The 18,848-nt window shown below is 36.9% G+C and overlaps 2 protein-coding genes across 2 annotated transcripts in view; one reads left to right on the top strand and one right to left on the bottom strand.

Annotated features, from left to right (window-relative positions):
• LOC126760613 (ATP-binding cassette sub-family D member 3) overlaps positions 1 to 18,848 on the top strand; it is a 35,431-nt gene that overhangs the window by 14,604 nt on the left and 1,979 nt on the right. Inside the window, 9 exon segments of the mRNA XM_050476377.1 lie at positions 5,603 to 5,715; positions 16,445 to 16,635; positions 16,696 to 16,793; positions 16,860 to 17,040; positions 17,126 to 17,408; positions 17,499 to 17,596; positions 18,447 to 18,537; positions 18,611 to 18,715; positions 18,718 to 18,829. Of these exon segments, the coding sequence (XP_050332334.1) occupies positions 5,603 to 5,715; positions 16,445 to 16,635; positions 16,696 to 16,793; positions 16,860 to 17,040; positions 17,126 to 17,408; positions 17,499 to 17,596; positions 18,447 to 18,537; positions 18,611 to 18,715; positions 18,718 to 18,829 (1,272 nt within the window).
• LOC126760626 (uncharacterized) lies at positions 11,225 to 12,238 on the bottom strand. Its single transcript, XM_050476406.1, has 2 exons — positions 12,120 to 12,238; positions 11,225 to 12,052 (listed from the first exon to the last, which is right to left on the bottom strand). Exon 2 carries the CDS (start codon positions 12,034 to 12,036, stop codon positions 11,425 to 11,427), a length of 612 nt encoding a protein of 203 aa, XP_050332363.1. The 5' UTR covers positions 12,037 to 12,052; positions 12,120 to 12,238; the 3' UTR covers positions 11,225 to 11,424.

The following is an 18,848-nucleotide window of genomic DNA, read 5'->3' as shown; positions in this document are numbered from 1 at the left end:
ATAAATTTGATGTCATCAAAGTTTGGACCGCATGAAGGTTCTATAGCTTGCTTAAATAGATATTTTTCTTATCTTGAGGTGGTCACTTTAGCAAAGTATTTTGGGTCGATTTTGAGTAGTAATCGCGCCGATAACATACAAAAACTGTCGTAAACTACATTTCCGGTAGCAGATTCCTTGAACAGAATATTGGCTGGAAGGAAGACCCAACAATTGATGTAAAAAAAAGTGAAAAGTACTCTTTTATCGCAGCTTCCTTTCGCCATATGTCCTTTCAATCCATATACAAAATTAAAGAAAGTACGTTAGCTCTGCCGATCTATCTTCGATAATATATAAAGATTGCTTATTTTTTAAGCAAAATAAGGAACCTCGAACTTGAAGTTTCTTGAAGGAACTAGACCCATAATCTTTGGTTATTTTATCTGATCAAATTTCATAATATAAGAAAGAAAATGTTCAAAGAATTTTTATTATCGCCCTAAAATTTTTCTAAATCAAAATAATAGTAAAAAAAAACAAGGTACAACGAACTTGAAGTTTCTTAGGAACTAGACCTACATTGATCCCAAAATAGTATTTAATGAAAAACAACATAATCTTTGGTTATTTGATCTGATCAAATTTGACCCGGACTGCCAAAAAGAAAAAGGCGACAATAAAAATTCCTATTAAAATTCTAAATATTCACGAATTTTAATAGGAATTTTTATTATCGCCTTCAAAATCGGTTTCTGAATCAATACAAGCAGCAATAATATACAAATATATGTATAAGGAACCTCCAACTTTAAGTTTCTTGGAAGAACTAGACCCATTTTGAGCCAAAAATAGTATTAAATCCTTAATATGTAAATCTTTAGTTATGTCATCTGATCAAATTTGACCCGGACTGACAAAAAGGAACTTCATTTTCACGAATTTTAATAGGAATCTTCATTAACGCCTTCAAAATCGGTCCCGAGTCCCGAGTCAATTCAAGCATGTCAACGAACTTTTTTCTTACTCCTATTGTAGTTAAGTCTTGGCGGAATGGCTTTCAGCGTTTTTCGGTTCGGTTTGGCTTATTTTTTGAGCGCCACTCAGTACATTGTTGGACAGTTTCGACGTCATATTCAGAACCCACGTCTCGTCTCCACTAATAATGCGTTTGATGAACGTAAGATCCACAGCTAGGTTAGGTTAGGTTAGATGGGTGATCAAAGATCACACGTGGACTGTTATATGTAGTTCTTTATGAAGCCATAGAAAAGAAGAGGAGTCCACAAGTACTTTGCCAATAATTTCTTTACTGATCTCTACTCCACGTTTTTTTTTAAATAAATCGGGGTTTTTGGTCATAATCTAGCATTGGCACGCATACCGAAAACAGTAACCAAAATGTGTTTAGTCGATCCATAAGAGATATTGAGATCCTCTGTCGTCTCTCTTGAGGTCAATACGAAGATTTTCAAGCACTATTTCATTTTCTAACAACTGGATGGACGACTCGCATGAGGCAAATTTTCGATGAGTTCATAACCCGCACTAAATGCTTTGCGCTCCACAAATACTCATTCTCGTGATAAAGTGAACTCCCCAAAACACTCCAAACACAAAATTTCAAGTAAACTCGCTCTTCAAGGACAAGTTTCAACTTCTTCAACTGATGAAAATATTAAAAAAAAATGAAGGATATGGTGCTTGAAAATCGTCAGGTAAGTGTTAGAGAGATGGCAAGAGAGCTCGACATCTCTCGCGAGTCTATTCGAATGATTTCGGTGGATATTTTGGGTACGAAACGCGTTCTCACTCGCCTCGCCCCGATAAAACACACTGCGAGTTTCTATGGACCAGTCCGGGTTTAATTCGATCAGATGATATGTTTTTCTCTAGATTTTGGTGGTTTACATCATTTTCTGAAAGAAATATTGTAATTTACGGCTCTACATTTAGAAAATGGATGATCCATACGGTTACTTGGAACCGGTTATTGACTTTTATTTTGTAGCCTTTTCTATTGAGATATTAATATTATTAGCACTTAATAATGAATTCCATATTTTTTTAACCAAAATTATAACTGAATGTTAACTGGTTACTTCACAACTAGTTTGCTTTACAAACAACTCAAAAACTTAACCTCAACTTCAGCCACAGGTGTGAACTCTACGCAGTGCACTAACAATATTTGATGTACTTCCTTGCGATAGCAAATATTTTCATACATGCACAAACATGTACATATGTATATGAATATGGGTGTTTAAAGCATTTAATTTTCATTTTTTAAAGACGCTGCTACTACTGTTCCTATACGTGTATATGTGTGTATGTGTGAGTGCAAATTGCGGGCAATCTATAAAATCAAACACAAGCAATGTCTACGCTGCTAAAACAGCAACAACAAAAATACTAACAACAACTACAAGTGACACATGGCTTGTATGTGTGGTTGTTCGGCCGCTCGCTATGCGAATCACCTCATTTGCACCGCCATTGCCCCTCCACTGCCGTTTAGCGTTTAAAGTTCATAACTAAATTAATCGGAAGAATAAAAAGAAATGAAGACAGCAGAATAAAAGTTGAAGAAGTGAAGCTTAAATAAAGCAAAAAAACACATCTGCAAATACACACGTCAGTGTTAGAAGGCAACGTGGGCTGATATAATCGCTCTTATATCCATAATTAATATTTTGAAATGAATGTATTTAAATTATATATATTTTTTTCAAATGATTATGTGCAATACTGTCATATGAACTAAGTTAGAGAAAAAACATTTTTTTATGGGCAAAATTCGACTTTTGTGCTCAACGTAGGTGCCATTGAAGGCAGCGCACCGTTATTCAAAAATGTTCAATGCAATTTTTGTGGCACAAATTGTCTTTTTCTTCAAAATATGTAAGTCTCAATCTCGGTGTTTATCACTTCATTGTCGCTAAACTTCTCTCTAGCTAGCATTCTCTTAAGGATTAGGAAAATTAGGTCATTCTGATAATTTATTCTAAAAAGAAGACTTAACAACGGTTGAATTTTTATTGAAGAAAATTTAAAAATGAGTAATAAGTTGTTTATAAAACAAGAAAAAAGCGTTAACGTTGGCTACAGCTATGCTGTAATACCCTATACAAAAAAAAGGTTTAGTTTGATTTTAATCAGAGTTTGCAAAATATGCTATAGTGGTCGAAAAATTTTCGGAATAAGTTGGATCAAAATTTATATCAAATTGCGTGAATATATCTTACCAATTAAAAATTTTTCCATAAAAGGTTTTGATCGGTCAGTTTTTGTGGCAACTACATTCTATAGCAGTCCGATATCGGCCCATCCGATAAAGGACCGGTCTCTTGTGGAGAAAACAACATGTGCAAAATTTCAGAACGATATATCAAAAACTAGGGGACTGGTGCTCTTGTATACACCACTACGGACGGATGAACAGGCTGACATGGTGAAATCGATTCAGCTCGTGACGCTGATCATTTATAAATATAACGGGTTTTTCATTAAAACAAACACGGTTTGGGATATCAATTAAATTCTTTATTTCTGTGAGAGTACATTTGATGCATTATGTGTGTACCTCGATTTTTTCTACATGGTCACCACGGACACGCTCGCAGAAGTCAAGACGCTGAACCCGATTTTCAACGGTCTTCAAGCGCTTCTTTGTCTCACTTGCATGGAAATGTTTTGTACTATGCCTGTGGATTCAATTTTATCCACTTGACGCTCAATTGTTGATCGGACAGGACGATTATGACGACCATACAAGTAAATTGGACGTAACGCCCTTAATGTTGAATTTCAATAATATCGACTCGTTGTTGGATCGTATATCTTTCCATGATGAAATGGCAAAACTTACTGAAGAGAAATGTCAAAAGAGCAGGAAAAAATATAGCGTCGTTTGGTGTCCCTATCGGTCTACTTTTGCAGAGTTCCTTTTGAAAACCCGTTATTTTGTAGAGTCTCCAATGTTTCCTTTTGTGTAGAACAAACTTCGTGGCAAACTTAATATGTCATTATTTTATCCTTTTCTAAGCCCGATTTAATTGGGACTGACAGATCGAGAAGACTGCAGAAAATCTCTAAAGCAAAACATCAGGGAAACAATAGTGCATCTCTTGTGCACTTGTCCCGCATTGAGCGTAGTCTTGCTGTAAGCATCTGGGATCCCCACGATATGATACACTGGATGAGGTATCGATAGTGAGGCCTCAGAGTCTGTTGAAATTCACGTCAAGCACAGGCATTCTAAAGAATGACTACTCCTCATGAACCTGGTAACTGAACTCCATCTGGTATTGCAAAGAACCAAAAGTGGCTATGCATGGCTCATTAGCCTAACAGATTAACCTAACCTAATCTAATATAATCGATCTGTACCTCTTTCCAAAGCCCAATGTATGAAGTTCAATTAAACATATCTTCTTTATTTGAGTTAATCGCTTCCCTTCAGAAAGTCACGTATTGGTTTCTGATATTTCCAATCGTCGTTGACTTTTACCTTTGCTCTTTTGCATCTTAAAGTGTGAAAGAAATAAAAATTCTTTAATTATCAGGAATTTAGTGTTGCAAACACCCCCGTCATCAAGTCAATAAATCAAGTTCTAAACTCAATTCTCAATCTTTAAATTCTTCTGCTTATCAAATTCTTTGCTAGTAGATTCTTTGTTGATTTATTTATACGAATTAAATTGTTTAAAGCCTCCACCTTTAATGCGATTTGTACCATTTACTTAATAGATCCATTCATTAATCGTAAATAAACCTTTGAACTGCAGTCTCGCACAGGCCTGATAAGCAATCCATTTCGCGTTTTATTTATTTTTTTTTTTTGTTTTCATTAAATAGCCGCTTGAACTTGAGTCTATTGAACAGCACAAATTTTAATTACTATTTGCTTTAGTTTACATTGTGCTACAAAGTCCAGAAATAAAAGCTTGCTTGCTCCCAATATCAAAGTATAACTAAATAGAATATGTAACCTTGTTTTTGGGGAGTGGAAAATGGGCTTTTGATGAACTTTGAAGATATGTTTGATAGCAAAGAGTTATTTCGAGGTATTTGAGTATTGAAGGAGTGAAAGTATAGAGTAAGTAAGAGAAAGTGACTTCCATGATCATCCAGCTTTTATGCCATTAAGTAGACACTCTTCAGACATCATTATCAGTTGAGGATAAGATCACCCAATATTGACAGATTTTTAGAAGTTCTCCTTCGCAGCAGTATTTGAAACAAAAAACATTAATAATTTGAAAAACAAGTTTGGGAATTGAAGTTGTTTTGCTAGGTTAAATTGCTCTCCATACGAATTCTCCCTAAGGATGATCTTTCACTCATTGCTTGATGAATCCCTAATGTAAATTATATTTTTAGAACCTTCTCGCTCACACTGTGTACAGTTCTCATACTCAATAATATAGAAGTTTTAGGCGTTACAATGGTTCGTCGCTTTAAGCCGTCTAACTAGGATCGTTAGTGGTTTTTGTCGCAACTATGACCTAACCTAACCTAACTTTACTTGAGTGATATTAAACGGCAGAATTTTTTTTTGCTCTCCCTTCTTCAAACTCACTTCTCATTAATGATTTAATAATTTTCGTTTCTCTTGCAGAAAACCGGGCTATGAAGATAAAATACAGTACACAATTGCGGAGAAAAAAGACAAAAAGGGCGGCAAAGCTCATGTCAATGCGGTATTCTTCAAACAGTTGAGACAGTTGTTGCGTAAGTAAAAGAAATATTTTTGAATATTAACCCGTCAATGTATATATGTATATAGCAATGTATAGTTTCTATCGCTTCACAAAGGACTACATATACCAGTCCACGTGCGATCATCGATCAGCCATTTAACCTAACTTAACACATCAAGTTCACATAAAGAAGAAACGAATCTTAATAAAAACAGCGAAGTTACATAATATCAATACAACAATTAATAGCGCTGACGTTGTACCGTTAATCGCTCTGAAATTACTGATGTCATTATTCTGTCTGAGAGCAATATAAAATGTTGATATGCTCCATTAATTTTTATTGTTGTTATTAAATAAATATTTTATATAAATAATCGTAATAGTTTGCTGAGTCTGGCGCTGTTTTTAAATGTCTGTTATTAACTACAAATTTTTCAGATGTTTTTAATTTTGTTTCTTTGTAAAATGATAAAATGTGCAATTCTATTTGAAAATATGTTTGTTTGGAGTTTTAAATATTCAATTATTAATTATATATGTTTATTTTTAAATTTTTTTACAAATGGTAACCCTGTTTAATAATTGATACCTTCAAAATATTTTTCCAGAGATCTGATTATTTTTTTGGGGGTAAAAAAATCAAATTTCCAGTTGTTTTAAAAAAAATGTTTATTTGTGGTTTAGAAGTCATTAATTTTATTTTTAAATTTTTTTTAAATGGCAACCCTGTTCAGTAATATTACTAAAATAAGACCATTGACACCTTGTCCATATTTTTGTTCAGAGTTTTGATTAATTTTTTTTTTTTTTCTTTATTATTTTTTTAAATGGCAACCCTGTCCTATAATATTAATAGAATAAAGCCATTGATACTTTGCCTTCATGGAAATACAATTTTTTCTAATTTAAAGTAGTCATAAATTTAATGGCTGTTATAAACTTAAGCGATTAAAATTAGTATTAGCTTTCTGTTAATCTCATTGGTATGCAATTGTGCTGTCAAATTGCAAGCACTAAATCTAGCCTCTCCGGTTTGTCGGTTTTTTACTCACTTACTTCTTGTAGCGACATAAAACAATGCTCACACATTTGTGTAAAAAGTGCTCTCTAGCAAAAAAATCTGGTTCCTATTCGGTTAAGCAGAACCATATGTCATGGGATAACATTATCGTGGCCCTTGGTGATAATTATTTGCCTCGGGAATGTGTTTTTGATTGGAACAAATTATTCATAGAGGGTCAAAAGCACATTGACAATGAACCACGTCCAGGACGGCTATCATCATCAACTGATGACAGACATCTCAAAAAAATAAAGGAGTCGGTGCTTGAAAAACAACGATTCATAGTCAGAGGTCTTACTGGCATCGTTGGAATATCGGAAGGATCAGTGAAAATCATTTTGAAAGATCACTTGGGCTTAAGAAAAGTGAAACCACGACTGGTTTAGAAAAACAGCGTCGCGTTAACGTCTGTGAAACAATGCTTTCCGACTACCAGGATGTCATCAAACGCATTATTACTGGCGATAAGTCTTGTATCTATGCTTACGACCCGGAAAAAGACGAGTAATCGGCCGAATATCGTGCCAAAGATGAGCCGAAGCCGAACAAAACACGTCAAAGCTGGTCAAAAATCAAAGTTATATTGACAGTTTTCTTCGATTATGGAGGTATAGTGCACTCCGAATTCCTTCTGTTCGGCCAAACTGTCAACAGGGAATACTGTTTGAGTGCTATGCGTTGTTTGCACGAAGTTATTCGTAAAAATAGGTCGGAATTATGGGCTGACAACTCTTGGTTTTTGTACCACGATAATGCACCGTCGCATACTGCATTGATTCTTTGTGAGTGTCTCGCCAAATTTTTAGCCAATATTGTGCCTCAACCACCGTATTCGCCTGATTAAGCTCCGTGTGACTCGAACTTCAGCAAACTTAAACAACCGTTCCGTTGAAAACCGTTTTGAGTTAATTGGGGATACTAAACGTGAATCGCTACGCACATGGAAAGATATTCCGAAAATTTACTTTAAGAACTGTTTCGAGGATTGGAAAAACGTTGGCACACGTGTACTGGGTCCAAGGGATATTACTTTGAGAGCAACGACATAAAGTTTTAAGAATAAATTAAGAATTTTAAAATTATTAGTAAAGTCTTACTATTTTTGCTCTTAGTAGCATATCTTCCTAAATATTTCCAGACCCAAAAACTATGCCCTCATCTGAAATTTTTATTTCGTTTTGAACTAGGACTTCGTTACTATAACCTGGGGTAACTCAATTTTAGCGCTGTCGGCCTCACGACAAAATAAATTACACTAATGTTTTTACGATCGTTCCATGTGCTCGTGCACTTGTCAATTGTGATTAATTAGAACACCGCTAAAGCTCAAAAGTGTGAGTTTGAGAAATATTGTACACTTCGTATACATGCAAGCGCAGTCTTCCTAACAAACGTGAACTTACTTACCGACAAATAAATTTATGAGTATATACAGCGTTGTTCATAGAAATAGTACATTTGGCTTAAACAATAGAAAAATAGTTATAAATAGTGGCTTGTGGCCGTAGGTCGCTTTACACTAGTAGAACAGAGTTCAAAAAAGAGAGTCACATAAGTTAAATATCGGTTAGGCTGTTGTTGCTGTAATTTAAGATACTCTCCTATCTTTGGTCGAATATATATTTGAATCGTTTCAGTAAGGTTTTTAAAGATTCAACTCATTTATTTTTAGACACCACTTACTTATAAGACCGTTTCCGGGTAGTTGGATGTCTGTTACCAATGTTGTTGCTGTTTTAATTGCATAAAATTCTTTCCAAATATTTTTGAAGACTTTTGTGGTGTCGCGGTTCTTTGAAGAACACAAATTTAGGTCCGCATCGGTTAGGTATCCGCTGCTCTCTCGGAATCTCCTAAAAAAGAAGAAATTTGAAAGAATTTTATTCCTATAGCTAACCCCAACTTTCATTCTCCGATCAATCTTATTAGACAAGCATCTTTGTTTAGAGCACACACCACCAAATTTGGAACGGACTGACGACTACATTTTCATGTATTTTAATAGAAATATTTATTATCGCCTTCGAGATAGGCTCCTAAGGCAACACAACCAGACCAACGCTTAATCTTATTATCTTTTCTGCCTGAGATGGCCTTCAGTGCCTTCAGCGAATTTTGGTTTTTTCGGTTTCTGTTCATTTTTGAAGTACCATTCGCCAGATTGTTTGACGTTATATTCATAAACTCACATCTCGTCACCAGTATCTCTTTTGCGAACTCGACTCGACCTCGTTTTTGCAAAACATTCAGATCTTTTGGTACGAATCTATCATTTATAAGCTCATACCCAAAACGTTAACACCTCTCTATAGCTGATGCCAACACGACGATTTACACGCCACTGTTTTTTTTTACTTTCTCGCTGTTATCGCCATTAACAGAGGTGGATGGACGACTTACATGAGGCAAGATTTCGATGACTTCACGACCTTCATTGGATGGTACCAGCCACTTAAATACTTGTTTTCGCAGCCGGGACCAAATTTGTTGTTCAATTTTATTTCATGATGAAAATTGCCAGACAAACTTTTTTTGGAGATCAAGCTTCACACTCGCATAAAACAGTTCTACCAATTGAGGAAATACATTTTTGTTGATTCGAGTTCGGCGCGTAGTTTAAATGGAGCATACCGAATCATATTTGGTCAGATGGTATGATCGCGATTGAGTACTTAAGGAACTTTAACCTAAACTCAGAATGTTACCCGAGAACAAGAAACAAGTGTGGTCCTGTGTTCCACCAAAGAGAAATGAATTTATTCGCTTTTTACAAAATTAAGTGTTCTTCCGGCTACTGTTCCTACTTATATGGCTATCACTGTACCTATATGTGCTTCTATGTACATATATTAGTAATAACAATCACAGTTGTTACGTAGACAAATTAACACTTCTGCAGTGAGTAGTATTGTGCTCGTAGCTTCGTTTGCTTTGTTTTGTAACATCAGGCGAGTTGCCGCGGCCGTTCAACAGCCGCTTGTGTAATATGACAATGTAGTGGCAGAATATAAGTATTACGAGTTGTTGTGCAACAACATACTATTGCCGTTTAGCACGTTTACGCTATGAATCACTGTAAATTAGAAGTGAAGAGCGAACGCAAAGCCGGCTTTAGACGACACTTCGTGCGCTTTGGACCACCCATCGGTCGGTTAGTATTTATTATATTTGATTACTGCTATGCTATTATTATTATAGAGTACGCAAATATTGTTTAGTTTTATTTGAAGAAACGCTCTTGAAATCTAGCTCTAGACCTCATAAACGTTTATGATGAGTTTCGCATTCTTGAACTTCCAACTGTAAATTCATGATCAATACATTTTTACTCGATTTCACTAACTACATAATTACTCAACATACTTGACAAGAATCTAGTTTTGCTTTCATTATCATAACCAGATCAGCAGCTCGAGCATTCTTCTTCCTCTTTACTGACGTAGTCAGCGCCGCTGTCTTTTAATTCGCTGAACTCTGTCAATGTCGTCGTATATCTCATACAGTTCCAACGTTCCATCGAATGCGATATTCGATAATAAATATTCCGCAGAACCTTTCTTTGAAAAACACGTAACGCCGTTGTCATCATTCATGCCTTTGCCCCATTTGGCAGGACGGGGATGTACAGTGACGTGGGAATCAATTCTCGAGTGCGACGACTGTTTACTTCGCTTCCTTATCCAGTCTGGAGAAAGTAGAACTAACGGTCGCCTTGTCTGAAACCTCGTTTGGTATCGAAAAAGGCAGAGCACACTTCAATTCCAATCCAATGTTTGTTGATGTGCGTTTTTTGCTGCACAGAGGCGGGTGCGTATCTTCGCTGCAACAATATAGTGGTTCGAGTCAATGCTAGAACCTCGGAGTGTACGTACGTCTAAAACAATGAAGACGTGTCTTCCGTATATCACAACTTGATCGATCTGGTTGGTGGTTTTTCGGAATCGGTGGCTATACTGGAAAATAGTACTACAGTTAACCATAACCGGGCCCCGGTGAAGTCGATCAGCCTCAACTCATTTGGATATGTTTCATCGTGAATTTACCGACCGTTGTGCGATTTTCATGGTTTCTGGAAAACACGAGGGCTTCGATCAATTCGTTCGTTCGTCTATTCGAAATGGATGTCGGCGAACTCTCGTGGTCTACAAAATTCAAAGAAGTGGGGCCAAATGGTGTTTGTAGGTCAAGAAAATATTGACTTTAAGCTAACACAACTCAACTTATTTTTACCTTGTTTTCTAATTCGAGCTCTGTATCGTTGTAAAGAGATTCACGAGTATAATTGTATAGAACTCAAGCTTCTAAAACATTTCCAAAGTGGAGTCAAAGCTCAAAATTCCAATCTATATAGCTATATATATGGCTTAATAGGATAATTACACACTCTTAATTGTGTAGCTTTTCCTGTATTTGTTTCACTAAATATGCATTATTCCGAAACAAAAACAACAACAACAAATAAAAAAAGAGACAATGAAAATTACACTACATTTTATTATTAACCTTTCGGGTCAAGCACATGCTAAGTGTTACACACGAGTACATTCAGGGACACATAGACAAATATTATACACAAACACATAAAAAGCTCGCACGCAATGCCACAAAACACTTTGCTGGAACGCATAGACACACTGCCGAAGTATTCCAAATCAGAAAGGCTTGTATAAATTTTCAACATCTTCGGCGCTTGCGTCGCCGCTTCGGACAACAGATCTCCTCGAAATCTTCCGATGAGCAATCGTACATGGGTTTACAACGTCCACGTGAGCCACTGTAGCCGTTCACATAATCCCAGAACATTTCCATGTTCAAAGTGACTTTGCGCTCAATACGCTGATATTTCTTACGTATCAAGTGAAAGTGATCGGTCGCCTGTCCGACAAACGCCAATATGCCCAAACTGATGGAGGTGGTTGTCAGACCCAATATGAGTGATTCATAGTTGACATAGGTCGCGGTGGACATGCCCATGATCAAGAGGAATGATTTGATGAGCCGCCAAAAGAGTTTCTCCAGCGTGCACCAGACGATTATGGCGCCGAATTCCGTTAGCAAAATGGTGACAATGGTCTCGACGATCACCTGACAGAAGTACGGCAAATGCATGTAACGTACCGGATAGAGGCATAGATCCGAGATGAGATCCAACAGCGCAATGAGGAATATCCAACTGGCTAGTGAGGGCGCCGGTGAGCAGAGGCCCTTCTCCTGTTCGAAGAAGAAGGAGGTGCGCAGTACAATTTGAAAAAGCGCCGCGATCACAATGGCTGCTGTGACTGTCATTTCGACTGTCTATTCTCTGCGAATGATGAAGAGGACAACCAGCGGTTTTATAACATAATTTCGGGTATTCTAAGGGTACTCACTTTAATTTTGATTGCTTTCCTAAAAATAAAATCACAAAGTTTTTATTATAAATATGCAATTTTTTTTTTTTAATTTTTTCTCTTAAACAAAATAATTTTTTACAAACAAATCAAATTTGAGAGCTTAACTCATTTAGTTTGAAAAGTTTTCCAAAGTCAATATTCAATTGAAAAGCATTGTAGATGTTGGAATATTGCACAGGAGGCCTGTTTCGTCTTTGAATGCGTCCGTTATTAGCGTCAACAGATGAGCTTTGGTGGATGTGGTTCATTTTAGACCATGAGTCTTAAGTGTTCCATTCTTTCCAATATTGCGGAATTGCGGAAAATGTATGTTTTTGGAAGTTTTGAAGACTGTTTAGTTGTGTTAAATATTCTTGAAATACCTGAATGGTTTTCAATGCTGGAGTAGTTTTCGGAGTTTCTGCGAGAACTTAGCATCTGATCAAAATTGATCCGAACTGATAATATGGACTCTTGAGTAAATTTTTCATAACAATTTCGACACCATATTAATAATAGCAGTAAAAATGCGTTTGAATGTTGAGTCTTCAGCTACTTTATCAAACATCCCCTCTACTCCACGTCGTTTTTTTTTTTTTCAAAATATTCAGCACTTATGGGTCTAGCATTAACATGTTCGATCCATAAGACATGTTGATCTCTCTGAGAGATATTTCTCCAACAAAACAAATTTTCAAGCACTGTTTCTTGAATTTTTTCAATTTTATCGGCCTTAACACAGGAACATTTTTATCGAATCGGAAGCGCGTCAAGTTTAAATGTACCAGAACGTCTATTGAGATGAAGTGTAGAAAGTGAGTTTCGGCGAAAAATTTAAGGATTTTTGTTCATCAGCGGTGGTAAGTGTAATATGGGTTGGAATTACACACTGGGCTAGGGTAACAACTCCTCGGATTCAGTTCAACCAACTAAAATCCAGCGAGTCTGCGTTGAAGAATTTGGCTAATCATGTCTTCGTGGTAGTAAAGAAGGCAGAGCTCGTTCTAGAAAGATGAACCTACTTCGGAACTTAACTGTTTGAATCTAATAAAGAAGTAATAACCATGAGAAACTCATTTTTTGAAAGATTCAAGATATGATTTTTCCAACTTCAACCATATTCTAGTGACAACATTATTATCTTCTTACCTTATCAATTTAAGGGGTTATATACCTTTTTTAATTTCAAAAAAATCGAAATTTTTTTATTGCTTTATCTTAAAGAACAATTCCTTGAGAACATTTTCTCAGATTTTCATAGAGATTCATTTAAACGATCGACTTTTTACGCACAAACTTTTTTTTCGCCGAAATGAATTTTTTAGTGACCAAAAAGTTCATTTTTTGCATAAAACGTTTTCGTGTGCACAAAACAAAAAATCATAAAAACAAAACGATCGTTCAAGCACAAGGAATTACACTAAACTAATGAAATTTGTTTACTTTTATGGTTTCAGTTGACTTGTTCGAAAGAATTCCAATAGGTGTATGTTGCACAAACGCATAGAAGACAAAACAGAGAATAATTGGTGTTTCAGAAATTTTGAAGATTTTTTTAGTTGTTCTGAATATCCTTGAACTAACTTCTTCAACAGCAAGTTTTTAAAACAACTTTTAATTTTTGAATATTTCTGAACATATTTTCAAGTATTTTAATACAAATCTTTATTATCGCCTGCAAAATATGCTCCTGAGTCGTTGATTACCTTCAGTGCCTTCAGCAAATGTGTGTTTTTTTTCGATTTCGCATCCCTTTTGGAGCGCCGTTCGCTAGATTTGTTGGACGGGTGCGATGTCATATTTATAACCCCACGTCTCGTCACAAATAATGATCAGCTACGTTGCAAAATATTTAGGTCTTTTGGTGCGATGATTGATTGGAAAGGTTGTGAAGGATGTTTTCCTAGACATGTGTTTTTTTTCGAGAGACCTCATTTTAATCACCGAATTCTCTTTCAAGACATTAATAGTCTCGGGCGTTACTGTGTATCTAAGCGACTTCACATAAATCCACAAAAAATAATCCAGCGGTGTTAAAACGCACGATCTTGGAGGTCTCATCAAAAGTTTCCTTCAATAAATGAATGGTTTCATTAGTTGTATGGCATGTAGCACTCTCTTCTAGGAACCAAAGATCGTCTACATCAACATACGAGGGCTGCTATATATATTTCTGGCCTAATCATGAAAATAGGATTATTTATCAACGAAAATGGTTTTATTGTTTTTCAAAATATTCTCCATCAAGATTTATACACTTTTGCATGCGCTTAAACCAATTTTCGAAGCACTTTTTCCACTCCAATTGAGACACCTCCAAAACATGGTTTTTGAAAGCTTCAACAGTATCTTCTGGCGACGAAAATCGTTGACCACGCATTATTTTCTTGATGTGTGGGAATAAAAAGAAGTCATTGGCTGCCAAGTCAGGGCTGTACGGCGGATGACCCATCAATTCGACGTTTTGGCCGGTCAAAAAGGCGCTGGTTTGAGCCGATGTGTGAGAGCTCGCATTGTCATGGTGCACAATGATTTGTCTTCTCTTGTTCGTCTTTACTACAATTTTAGCACAAAAAAGTCGTTTATCATGGCTCCATAGCGTTTCCCAATGACAATATATCCGGCTTCATCTTTGAAAAAAATTTGGACCAATGATTCCCTCTGTTCATTGAGCACACCCAAACAGCATATAATGAGGATATAACATCGTATCAAAACAGCATGTTGATTATCATTACTCCATTCAGAGCTTTATCGCTGAACAAAGTTTTCTTGTGAAAATCAGGTTCGATGGCCATCTTCTTCGGTCCATTCTCTTTCGTTCGTTCCGAAGTAAGTCTATTCATTTAATGACAAAACAAACTGAATATAAATCAAGTAACAGCTATCCAAACGACGAACTCCGACAAAAGTATTGCCTTACTGAAAACCACACTTAAAAAAAAACACCCCTTACCACTCTATATTTTTTTTTTATCGATACGATTTTCCCGTGAAGTTTAAATGAACCAGTCCGAGTCAAATTTGATCAAATAGTATAGCGAAGCATTACAGAAGTCCAGACGCTGAACCCAATTTTTGATGGTTTTCAAGCATAAATCGGTCGATACTGCTGCAATTTCACGTTTGATATTCGTACGAAGTTCATCAATCGTCGCTGGCTGGTTGGCATAGACATAGACTTGACGTAACCCGACAGGAATTAGTCTAACGGCGTCAAATCGCACGACCGAGATCGATTGCGAATTTCGCTGCGTGGCTTGTGGCGCCATCCTGTTGGAACCACAATATGTGGTGTCCAAGTCCACATCATCCAACTCTGGCCAAAAATATTCGATTATCATTGGGCGGCAGCGTTTCCCATTCACAGTAACGGTCTTGATCATCACGGAAGAAGTACGGCCCAATGACGCGGCCGGCCCATAAACCGCACCAAACCGTAACTTTTTCGGGATGCAATGGTGGGTCATGGAGTACGTCTGGATTGCTGCCTGACCAATAATGCATATTTTGCTTATTGACGAAGCCATTCAGTCAGAAATGAGCCTCATCGCTGAAGATGATTTTTCGATGAAAATCCGGATTATTTTCAAGTTGTTGCTCAGCCCAATTCACGAAAATGCGACGATTCTGGTGGTCAAGCGGCTTCAGTTCAGGCGTCAATTTGATCTTGTAGGCCAAGATTTTTTCTGTAAATTCGCCACAACGACGTCACAGAGATGCCCAACGCTTGAGAACGACGTGTGAGAGACTGATTTGGGTCTTCCTCAACTGATGCTCCAGCGACGGCAATACTCTCCATACTACGGATCCTTTGTCTCACTGGCACGGGAACATTTTGTACTGTGCTTGTGGATTTCCACTAGACGCTCAATTGTTGATCTGACAGGACGATTGTGACGACCATAAATACCCATATCCGTAGCATTCGCAAAGTTGAGGCTACTGGCACCGAATTTCGGTTTTAAATTTTTATAATTTCGACTCGTTGTTGGATCTTATATCTTTCCATGATGAAATGGCAAACCTTACTGAAGAGAAATGTGAAAAGAGCGATAAAAATATGGCGTCATTTGCTCTCCCTATCGGTCTGCTTTCGTAGCGTCGTTTTGAAAATCCCGTTATATATAAAACTGCTTGGATTCCGATCCTCTGGTTGACATTTTACACCTTACGATATTTCCCTGGCTTTGATTCTTGCAAGTTCAAAGAGTGTAAAATGTTCGGTTGCACCCGAACCTAGCCCCCCTTACTTGTTAAAGCATTATTCCTATATTTAATGGCATAAAATTAATGAAATATTGTCTTTTTTATAATTCCAGCCATACTCGTGCCCCGCTTCTGGAGCGTTGAAAGCGGTTTGTTGTTATTGGTGGCCGCTTCGCTGATCGGTCGCTCTGTCAGTGATATTTGGATGATACAGAATGCCACCGTGGTGGAGAGCACGATCATACACATGAATAAAGATAAATTCAAATCCGCGCTGCTCAAGTATTTGGCCGCTTTGCCAATGGTGAGTAATACAAATAGAAATTGAAAATAATATTAAACCTACATTTTTCTCCATCGACAGATATCGGTTGTCACAAATGTGCTGAAATGGAGTTTGGGCGAATTGAAATTGCGTTTCCGTACAAATTTGACACATCATCTGTACAATCAGTATCTGAGGTAATTACATTGCACTTACAATTGGGCTAAAGCAAGTGACTAAATCACTCCCCACACTCCTTACAGCGGTTACACTTACTACAAAATGTCCAATTTGGATAACAGAATAGCCAATGCCGATCAATTACTTACCACAGATATCGATAAGTTCTGCGAAAGCGCCACAGATCTGTATTCGAATATCAGCAAGCCCGTGCTGGACATATTTATCTATGTCTATCGCTTAACAGTCAATCTGGGTGGCAAGGTGAGCGCATATACACTTTAACTACCAACAGAGATGTAGATATTTATATATATATCTATTTCTCTTTTTCTTCTCTCTTTCACAGACGCCTTCCATACTTATGTTGTATTTGCTCTTCGCTGGCATTGTTCTCACGCGCTTGCGTCGCCCAACCGGTCGTCTAACGGTTGAGGAGCAAAAGCTGGAAGGTGAATTCCGTTATGTTAATAGTCGTTTGATCACGAACTCCGAGGAGGTGGCCTTCTATCAGGGCAACACACGCGAGAAGCTCACGCTGCTGGCCAGTTATTCGAAATTGCGCACACATCTACGTAAATTCTTGGAATTCCGCGTTAGCATGGGCATTGTCGATAATATTGTGGGCAAATGTAAGTATGCGTTATTTTATAACTGCATTTGTTTTGATTTCAAGTTTATGGCGCCCATTCTCATTTTGTAAATTTTCGTTATCCTTATAGATTTCGCCTCTATCGTCGGTTTTTATGCAGTATCAATTCCATTCTTCACGGACAATCATCCCTTGTTGTCGGGCGAACACAGTGGTCAACGTTTGCAGGTTTGTATTAATTTTTTGTACCCTGAACAACAATATTAAGTATACCACAAAGTTTACAATAGCTTGAACGAAATTTTGACGAACTTATAAAAAATAAATATAAAAGCTCAGCTTCTCGAACGGTCGTTTTAGCGCATTTATCCATCCGAATTAGTTTCTCAGTTTTTGAGATATCAATCTAAAATTTTGCGCACGTTCTTTTCTCTCCAAAAAGCTACACATTTGTCAGAACCGTTGAAATCCAACCACTATATCACATAGCTGTCATACATATTGATGGTTCAAAAACAAGTCCATGTATGAAAAACTTTTTTATTCGACTAGCTATCTTCACAAAATTTGGCACAGACTATGTTCAAAGACTGCGTTACATTCTCCAAACAAATTGTTCAGATCGGACCACTATATGATATAGCTGCCATACAAACTGAACGATCAAAATCAAGTGCTTGTATAGAAAACTTTTTTATTTGTCGAGATATCTTCACGAATTCCGGCGTGGATTATCATCCTAGGCAACACTACAATCTACGAATATATTGTTCCGATCGAATCACTATAGTACATATAGTTGCCATACAAATAAACATAGCGAGTCTGACTTAAGAACGAAAATGGATTGCAACTTGATATTGTTGTTGTTGTATTCATGAACATATTAATTACCTAGACCAAATAGACTTCAAAAGGTTAATAGCCACATCTTATAATAACCCCTTAACCTTCTTATTCTGTTAGAAACACTAATTTTGAAATAAGACTTGGATTCGAAAATATTTGGTACTATTACAAAGGCTTTCTCAAAATCTTATTATATTACTTTAACCTCAATTTAATACTCTTTCCACAGGCATACTACACATACGGCCGCATGTTGGTGAAATTAGCCGAAGCTATCGGTCGTTTAGTTTTGGCCGGTCGTGAGATGTCGCGCTTGGCAGGTAAAATATTTTTTTTTTATATTACTAACTGTTAGGAACATGAGTGATCGAACATTTTTTCGTTAATTTTAAGGCTTCACGGCGCGCATGACCGAGCTAATCAAAGTGCTGGGTGATCTGAATAAAGGACGTTACGAACGCACAATGGTGAATAACGTTTTGAATGGCGACAATTGCTTCGGCCCAACAAGGGTATTATGACATTCGTGGATAATATCATACGGTTCGAAAAGGTGCCGCTCGTTACGCCGAACGGTGATGTGCTGGTGAAGGAGCTAAGCTTTGAGGTTAAGTAAGTACACAGTCTCAAC

Source organism: Bactrocera neohumeralis, chromosome 5 (genome assembly GCF_024586455.1).
Source record: "Bactrocera neohumeralis isolate Rockhampton chromosome 5, APGP_CSIRO_Bneo_wtdbg2-racon-allhic-juicebox.fasta_v2, whole genome shotgun sequence".
Lineage (NCBI taxonomy): Eukaryota > Metazoa > Arthropoda > Insecta > Diptera > Tephritidae > Bactrocera > Bactrocera neohumeralis.
The sequence above is the reverse complement of the archived record's forward strand: the minus strand, read 5'-3'. Positions and strand labels throughout refer to the sequence as shown.

Bases quoted from the DNA above. Each gene is read 5' to 3' on its own strand.
- LOC126760626 (XM_050476406.1), bottom strand. From the start codon at position 12,036: ATGACAGTCACAGCAGCCATTGTGATCGCGGCGCTTTTTCAAATTGTA.